Here is a 9648-nt window from a genome sequence, read left to right as displayed (position 1 = left end):
TCTGCTGGTTGTTGGTCCATTGTGTTTTAAGTCCAAAGTCAATGCAGCCGTCTACCAGGAGATTTTGGAGCACTTTATGCTTCCATCTGCTGACAAGCTTTATGGAGATGCTGATTTCCTTTTCCAGCAGGACTTTAGCACCTGCCCACAGTGCCAAAACCACTTCCAAGTGGTTTGCTGACCATGATATTACTGTGCTTGATTGGCCAGCCAGCATGCCTGACCTGAAGCCCATATGGAATCTATGGGATATTTTCAAGAGAAAGATGAGAAACATTGGATCCGAGCTGAAGCTCAATAGTATCTCAGCAGAGCCACAGGCGGATCGCTTCCATTCACACCTCACTGATGCTGGAGTTTGTGCTAAAGGAGTCCCGACCGAGTATTGACTGCATAAATCAACATATTTTAAAGATCTTGAGCTTTTCTGTTTTGCAAATCCTTTTTTATTGATATTAGGAAATATTCTAATATTTTGAGATACTGGATTTTTGACTTTCATGAGCTGCAAGCTCTAATCATCAAAATTAAAACAAACAAAAAAAAAAACTTTTGAAATATTTTACTTTACATGTAATGAATCTAGAATATATGAAAGTTTCACTTTTTGAAATGTGTTACAAAGAAAATGAAAATGTTCACAATATTCTAAGTTTTTTTATTTGCACCTGTATATATATAGAGAGAGAGATGAGAGATGAGACAGAGAGTGGAGCTATGAAATTATCCAACTTCTTTCCCCAGGCAGCTTTATTAATGTTGGATCTTTACTGGAGTAGGTAATAGTTTGGAGGAAGGCAGCACTTCAATAAATCCTAATTAGTTTCTCATTAACAGTAACATTTTCATGTCAAAAGTAAATATGTGGGTCAGCTGGGTCGATTGTATTTCTATCATACCTCTGAAGAGTTATCTGTTGTTGTTCAACTATCTATCTATCTATCTATCTATCATCTACCTATCTATCTATATATCTAACTATATCTGTCTGTCTATCTATATATTTATGGACAAAAGTATTTGGGACAGCTGACCATTACACCAGGAGCAACAGTACTGAGGGTTTATGAAATATATATATTTTTTTTTTTCTGTGTATCCCTAAAGAGAAAGTAAACAACAACAAACTATAATAAATTAATTTTGTTTTACTTTTTTCAGCATTCCCCCCAAAAACTCTAAAGCCTTATTGGGTTCAGAGTAGTATTATCTGGTTATTTAAATTTGTGTTTTAATTATACTATAAAACCTTGGTAACTGTAGGGATTCTTTGACAAATCGAAACATACTAGGATAGGAATTGCTGTGATGGCGGTACTGTATTTTTATATTTTATATTTTGACTGCAATATCATAAGTAAAGCTAACTTTTACTTCACGTTGCTCGGTTCACACGGGCATCTATGCCAACTTTTAAGTACTACTGGCTTCCTATCTGACTTAAAAAGATAATTAAATCAATAACAAGCTTCTCATCATGGACTGTCACGATATTTTTCACGATATTCTAAGTTTTTTTTATTTGCAAAGCACAGTGCCATCTGGATGGAGACGGATCATTCTGTTCTTCACTGTTACACCATGTACAAAAGACTTCTTGTCGTTTAGGAAGTATGTGTCTGGCACCCACAGCTGATCGGCTACCCGGTTATCCAGCGTCAGGTTAAGAGGAATCTCAGAATAGGACAGACGCTTGTCTCGCCAGGCTTGCTGGAAATACATAGTCAGTGTGTAGTCCTGAAAAATAAACCATACAAAGAAAGATTAATGAGCTATAAATATAACAATGTCAAAGAAAGAGTAAAGATAGAAAGAAGGAAGGAGGCATTTTTAGGGTATATTTTAAAATCTTAACTAGCTTTAAAATTTGATGATGTATAACTTTAAAAGCACAGCAGTTCACATCAGGTCATCAATGAGTGTTAAGGAGCTGAGCTCTATAAGGGAAACCCAGGAGATGAGTACAGGTATAATAACAGATGAGAGCACACTGAACAAAACAGCATTTAAATGAATCGTTTCAAACCATCTTTAAAGACTGAGTTCACCCAAAAAATGCCCATGTCATTTTTTTAAATGTCATTAAAAACCTGCATACTGCTAATTTTGGACTGTCAAATAACTCATTAACCTTCAAATCAGCAATGACAATTTTTGCATAAGCATTTCAAAACACAAAGCATGAATCTACAAACGCACATGAGAAAGATCCAGGCAGGTGACAGTATATGGGAGACCAGGGAGACTTACAACACATTGTTCTTTTGATGTTTGTAACTCAGTGTTTTGGGGCTATACATTTCAAACTTTGATATAATGTGCCTATATTTTTCAGCTGCAAATTAACGTTGTGCTGGAATATACAACTAAAATGTGAAATATCATGTCAACAAAGAATAAGTTGTGACAGTAGGTGAGGTGAAACGTAATATTATTAGAAAACATATGCATCAGTTAAATATTATATTTGCATTTATCTTGTAAAACAAACGACCTTGTTATTTATTTTTAGAACCAACCAATATGCAATATATAGAGCATCCTTTCCCATCAGCACATGTTCCAGCATCTCTGTAAAAACATCCCTGTTGACAATTATGTAATAAGTTATATTCCCTTTCCTATTCCTTCACAATACTTCCACTTTCCAAACCATTCCCCCATCACTCATCAGGAGTGACAGACAGACCTCTCAGCTTGATAGAAATCTTAGTACTGGAATATTATATTCAGCACTTCCTGGGGTGTTCAAACTACGCAAATGTCTTTGATAAAGAAAAGAAAGGGAATATATACTAAGGAAGAGAATTTGTGAATGTCTTCATGGCATGTATTAGTTCCAGGACAAATATTATTTAAAAAAAAAAGTCAGCAACTACTCAAATGTTCCTTATTAAAAGTAATAAATACAGAAAACTCAATGCTATCCTTGTTATTTCCCAAAAGCGTAAAAACACCAAGGCTTCCAGGCCCCATCAAAACATTTAGAGCATTCCGCTCATCTGTCAATCTCTTTCCAGCTTAACCAATAGCGAGAGTTGGGGGCGTGGCTACTAGGGCTGCCCCCTAATAGTCGACTAACCATTAGTCGACCAGAAGAGGCTTGGTCGATCAAAAATTTATTAGTCGTTTAGTCGCAGAAGAAAAAAAATCTACAGGATAAGTCACACAGTCCGTGATGGACAGATCGTTAACGGCTGGTCTATGTGGTAATACAGCTACATCGAGCTCTTTACATCAGATAAAATTAGCCCCAGATAAAACAAAAAAAGCATTGTAAAGATAATAATAATCGTAAGCATGTTGTAAGAAGCGTTTGCAAAGGTTCTTAGGCTTTGTTAGTGTTTCTTGTCTTGCCATATTCCTGAATTACACAAATCACATAAATAACACCCACATTGTGTTTCTTTTATACTGTGAGACGTTTGCAGTTCTGCCATAAAACAAATGTCAGAAAAAATGTTTGGTTCTTATATTTCACCTCACCATTTTCACCATTAAAAATTAAGCATCGCACTGGAATTCATGCTTTTTCAAAGTGTGTTTGTGTTCCAGGAACCCTATTGATTTTCCTTGAAATTGTTTTAATTAGTTCCCGTGACCAAATCAAAACCCAAAAGGCAAATAGTATTTGTTTTACCATATAGTAGACATGTATGTATTTCAGTTTGGGGTTCATTTACCAAAATGTAAAAGTCAGTTAGTATAAATAATGCAGTTTAGAGCCTCCCGTTACAGTAAATGAGAGGAATTCACTGTTGTAAACACTTCCTTGTCATAATTACAGTGGATAGCTGTACACGTACATTTGTTGCTGCTGTAAAGCGATTCACCCATTTTAGGAAATTGTGTACCCACTCACCAAAATTAGAAATAATGAAGGCTCAAATAAAGTCTTAGAAAGTTGCTTAACCCTTTATTATTAAAAGAGATTGTGAAAAATCTGTCTGCGGCCCAGGGTGTTAAATGTCAGTCCAATGCACCTCAGAGGTGATGATGAAATTTTTCTGTTTACATGCTAAGAAACCCAATCTCAGTGTTGCTCTCTTGCTGTAAACATCATTATGAAATGCCATGCAACACCAGGCAGGCTTTCACAGCTTTCTCTTACCATCCTTAAAGGAAGTTCTGGAAAGTTTAGAAAGATATTTGAGTCTCTGAGATTTAGAGAGTTCGTTTTGTATGATCAGCAAGGCTTCTTAAGGTTCTAAGCTTCTCCTCATAATTCTTTTATCAGGGCAGGTATTGGGATACTGGAGGGAGCCATCTCCTATCAGGAAACCTGTAATCCATTTACTCCGGATAGGAGTTCGAGTGTGACCTGTAGCCTGCATGGGAAAGCTCTATACATCCGGTGCACCATCAGAAACACTACAGTGAGGCAGCAAACAACGTAAAAATAGCCGTCACCATTGCTATCCTACGTACATTTTCTCAGTGGAGGAGGCTGTCAAACGCTTGGAGATAATGAGCATCATGGTGTACAGTAAGCTGCTGTGGGTAGGGAGGGTTATGTTTCTGACACCACAATGCAATTGTATATGAACATCTTTTGTTTGTTAAAAGAACTGTTCTTCAAAAACTGACCTATAATTAATTAAACAAACAGCTGAGGAGCTGGGGAGAAGCTGATTTCATAGAATCTCAATTCTGGTAACTGTTGATTCTGGAAGTCTTGACAGCAAAAATCAAACCCTGAAAGATTTTGGATGTGAAATGTCATTGTTGTTTTCATGTTTATTAATGTTTGTTCATGTAATGCAGAGATTCACAAATATTTTATCAGCCAAACCCCTTTGACATGAAATATTCACTTGAAATATCTCTGAAGTTAATATTCCAAAAATGTAACAACACATTTGCATGTTTACGGTTAATGGTCACATTGACATGCAAGTAAACAAATTAAATATTTATATTTATAGTGTTCAGTTGTTTAAATAATTTATTTAACATTTTTATGATTGAATTATTCGCTTTTTTATCAACTCACAGCAGTTCCTAAATTAAGCCCAGTTTGGGAAACCCTGGTGTACTGTAATGTTGAATGCATTTTATGATTTTAATTAAAAAGATTGAATACATTTTCCTTCTCTTTGCTTTTTTTTATTTATATCAATGTGGTATGTTTAACGGTAAGTTTAAAACAAGTTACTTAAAAAAGTAATCTAAAAGTAATCTAAAAAGTAGTCAGAATACATTCCCTAAAATGAGTAACCTAGATCAGCTTTTACCAATCCCAGTCCTACTCATTTTGTATTTACATGTTGTTATTTTTGAATATTATTTGCAAAAGAGGCTTACAGTTACAGTAGGGCTATTGGTAGGATTATGTGTAGTTGTAATGCTAGGTTTCGGGTAAACAGTGTAATTGCATATGTAAGTACAATGTAACAACATATATACTCAATAAGTGCGTTGTTATTAAATGTTTATTTTCTGTAACTACACCCCTGATATACAGTAGGTCTGAATAAAAATGTTTTGGGTGAACTATTCATTTAATTTGGCTACTGTTTTGAACATTACAGAGATGTTTAAGAAAACATTCCCTGGAAAGAGATTTGTAAGATGTGTCTTAAGAATCAGCCAACGGGACATCATCTGTTATTCAAGCTCACCCGAGAGCTGGCGTCATCTTCAGATTTCATCTGGCTCTACAGTAATGGGTGACCACCACTTAAGAGGTAATTAAACAGAGAGGGTCGCCACGTCTGAGTGCAACAATTACTAGGCACAATTAGAGCTGTCTGAAGTTCGGTTGTTGAGTTTAAATTCAGGAGATGCAGCAAATGCATTACCAAGGGTGATATTTCAGTAACACGCCCTAACATTTCCTGAAACCAGTGAGTGTCAACTTCCATTTCATTTACAGTAGCTCTTGCATCTCTCTTATGTAAATGCTTTTGTCACACACAAAAATTATTTACAAAATATCTTCATGGAACATGATCTTTACTTAATATCCTAATGATTTTTGGCATAAAAGAAAAATCTATAATTTTAACCCATACAATGTATGTTTGGCTGTTGCTACAAATATACCCCAGCGACTTAAGACTGCTTTTGTGCTGCAGGGTCACAGATAGTTTTATATATATATATATACTGTATATAGCTGAGGGCAAGGCCTGGAGTGGCTTTTTTATCCTCTTCTCTCATCTTCATTTGAAGTTGCTTCTCTATTTCATGGCAGTGCTCTGTGAATTTGAGGGGCTAGAATGTGAAAGGCACTGTAAGCTCAGAGAGGCTGTGATGTAAATGACTGTTATTCGCGCTTCTGTCTTACTGTGTCTTTTCTCTGAGGGAGGTTTTTTTGTTGATTTGTGTGCATTGGCCAGGGGAAGATATGACAGCCCCTTAATGACTACTGAGAAAAGTGTGAAGCCTCTAATCTTCTCTGCGAAGTAAAAAAAAAGGATTTCTATTTATTAAACATCAGCAGCAGCAGAATCTGTTTGCTAAATGCAAGACTAGAACTTATTCAATCTAGAATCTGCTTTCTTATATTTTGTGTATACACAGCTGTGTAACACATGTAAGTATGCGAATAATGAGTTGTATTATTATTTTATATTATTCATTCCTGTTGTGCAGTGCTGTTTCAGCTCTGTAACAACTGATAAGCCTACAGTATTTTGCAAATCGTGGAAGTATTTTTATTAAAAAGTATACTAGACCAACAGTTATTTACTCTAAACATTGCAGTTTGATAATACCTTGATTAATAACACAATGACAAAAAAGGTAGTACGATGTCTAATAGTAATAGTTTGAAACCTTATATACAGAAAGAAAGAAAGAAAGAAAGAAAGAAAAAGAAGAATAAATATTTTACTAACAATTACTCATGTTTGTGTTGTCTACCCATCAAAAATGATGTTATTAAGGGCTTTTAATTTAATAGTTAATTTAGTGTGATTAATTATAATGAAATGAATGCAATTAATCATGCCCCAAACATAAAGTATCTATAGAAACCAACCTGTTGAACTGGTTTTAAAGGGATAGTTTAACCAAAAATGAAAATTCTGTCATTAATTACTCACCCTCGTGTCGTTCCGAAGCCGTAAGACCTTCGTTCATCTTCGGAACACAAATTAAGATATTTTTGATAGAAATATCATGGTAATTACATTGCTGTCTATGGGAGGGTCAGAGAGCTCTCAGAATTCATCAAAAATATCTTAAAGTGGTGGTTGATTGTTGTTGTTTTTTCGAGGCTTGATTGTGTTAAGAACCGCTGTTTTAGAACATTGATTGTAAAGCTTGTGAATCCATTAGAATCGGTAGAAGACAGAATCGCGATTCATATATGAATAGATTTTCTCGTGCACCCCTAGTTTTGACGGCATGGCAACAACTCTTCCTCTTCTCTAAAGCTGCGCAGCATGGCCCCGCCCCCTTTGCTGAATGTTCCCGGGGGCGGGGTTTATCTGGGTTTGTGACGTCACAAACTCGGGAAGTAACTCGTTGTAGTCCCCACGAGCCATTTTTGTAGGCATTAAACTGCCATAATTGTAAAACACAATATCTCCATTTGCATTGAACTTTCAGCGTCGTAACTCACGCAGATATTGTTTATGCTCAAACAGCAACATTACACACTAACTAAAGTAAAAAAAAAGTTAAATCACAATCAACCACCCCTTTAATTTGTGTTCCGAAGATGAACGGAGGTCTTAAGGATTTGGGACGACATGAGGGTGAGTAATTAATGACTTTTTTTTTGTATTAATTTTTAATTAATAAATAATTTTTGGGTGAACTATCCCTTTTAACTTGTCGCAATGTTAAAATAAAACTTACCGCATGAAAAACAGTGCAATGCAAATAAACCACAAAAAATATTGTGGACAAAATATATGAACACCAGCCTCTACTGACAGAAACTATTGCAAAATAGATAGATTGTAGACCAGTGATGGGCTTATGTTAATGATTATGGCTAATCATTTTATTTTTATGTTTAAAGGAAATAAAGCAAAAAACATTGACTTCTGAACATCCTTTATAATGGTTTTGTTTGACACAAACCTTTTGGAGGGATTTCTCAGCAAATATTTATACATGTGATTAATTTTGCTTAATCAACCTATCATGAAGTAATTAATTAATAATAATAATAATAATAATCATAATAATTAATAATAATACTATGAAATAATAATAATAATTGTTATTATTATTATTATTATTATTATTATAGTTTCTGTCCCCTTAGATTCAGCTCATGGAAAAAGAGCAGCTGTCCACACACCAGCTGAGATTTACCCTCGATGTTTCTGAAGTCACAGCAGGACAGTTGAATGAAGCCTCACACTCAGAATACACACAATCAGAGCAGTATCAGCGCTAGGAGTGGGAAGGCATATAAGCTAGACCTCTGTGCGTATCCCTCTATTCTCATAGATGAAGATGTAGCGGACCGCCACAGGATTTAGACAGTCTTTGAGCAGATTGTACACACTATGCTTTGGCTCTGTAATGAAATGCCATATGTTTCCCCCCTGTGCATCTCACAACTGTTATGTCTCTAAAATGGGGAAAAAGACACACTAGGCCATTGCAGTGCTGATCAGCTGTTTTTTTGTTGTTGTTTTTTATGCTACAGACTGCTGCCATAACTGTCAATTTTGACAATTAAAGCCAATCGATTATTTTTGTTTGTGATGCACAGGAAGTGCAAAGATGGAAATGAAACCTGCAATTATTCAATTAACAAAACAGCTTTCCCTACACGTACATGTGTGAAGATGTTTGTGGTGCTGGCATGGCATGTATTTTATGGTGTTTTTTTCATGGTGTTTCAAAAAAGTGTTATTTTGAACCCCGTTTATAAATTAATGCTGATGTTGTTTTACTTATTTCTTCCCTTGTGGTCTGCTGAAAATCTGTAACCTAACTTGGTTGCTTGTAAAGGTCTAGTTATGCTATATTATCACCAAAACTTGTATTGAGTCTTATAGTCACCTTGTTTTATTTTTAATTAGCACAGGTTTTGTATTCAATCAATCAGTTCCAAAAAGAAATACAAAACCTGTGCTAACTGAAAGAAAACAAGGTGACTATAAGACTCAATACAAGTTTTGGTGATAATATAGCATTGCTATTCCCTGTGTGAATAAAGTCAGTAAGTTTTATTCCAGCGTCATAACATTAACTAGAATTATTGGGGAAAAGAAAATCAAAACGCTCACAACATTTCATTTGACAAGACACTAAAGTCTGTAAAGGCTGCTGCTTTAAATACTGAACTATTTTAAACAGAAAGCAATCTGATGCAAAACATGAGACTTTTCTGAGCTGTGAAAGAAAGAGCAGAAGTATTGAAAATCAAACTATTGCGTTGTGATTTATGACAGTTCACCCTATGAATGACTAAAGTTAAATGAAGGTAAACGACATATAATCTCTTTCTCTAATATTCTGTGCCTGTGTGATGCATCCACTAATGTCTTTCTGCATGCACGCTCTGTGCAGTCTATTAGTATATGTAGTGGGAGTCAGGTATGAGAGAATATGTGCGCTGATGTATTCATGACCATGCGCTTAGAGCAGCGGGTGTTCTGCGATTTCTGGGTCCTGCTTTTGCCTGGGACGAGCTGTCGTCCACGGGAGCCATTATTATGCTGCCCACCTCTCCCC

At 35.5% G+C, this 9648-nt stretch overlaps 1 protein-coding gene across 1 annotated transcript in view; it reads right to left on the bottom strand.

The window, feature by feature from the left end:
- Positions 1-1518: 1518 nt before the first annotated feature.
- Positions 1519-9648, bottom strand: part of LOC107757858 (gamma-aminobutyric acid receptor subunit beta-2-like) — a 39113-nt gene continuing 30983 nt past the window's right edge. Inside the window, exon 4 of the mRNA XM_016575454.1 lies at positions 1519-1737. Coding sequence (XP_016430940.1) covers positions 1519-1737 — 219 coding nt within the window. The remainder of the gene's footprint in view (positions 1738-9648) is intronic.

The sequence above is a fragment of the Sinocyclocheilus rhinocerous genome, unplaced genomic scaffold (genome assembly GCF_001515625.1).
Source record: "Sinocyclocheilus rhinocerous isolate Xijiao unplaced genomic scaffold, SAMN03320098_v1.1 scaffold2338, whole genome shotgun sequence".
Lineage (NCBI taxonomy): Eukaryota > Metazoa > Chordata > Actinopteri > Cypriniformes > Cyprinidae > Sinocyclocheilus > Sinocyclocheilus rhinocerous.
This window is presented reverse-complemented; position numbering and strand designations above follow the sequence as displayed.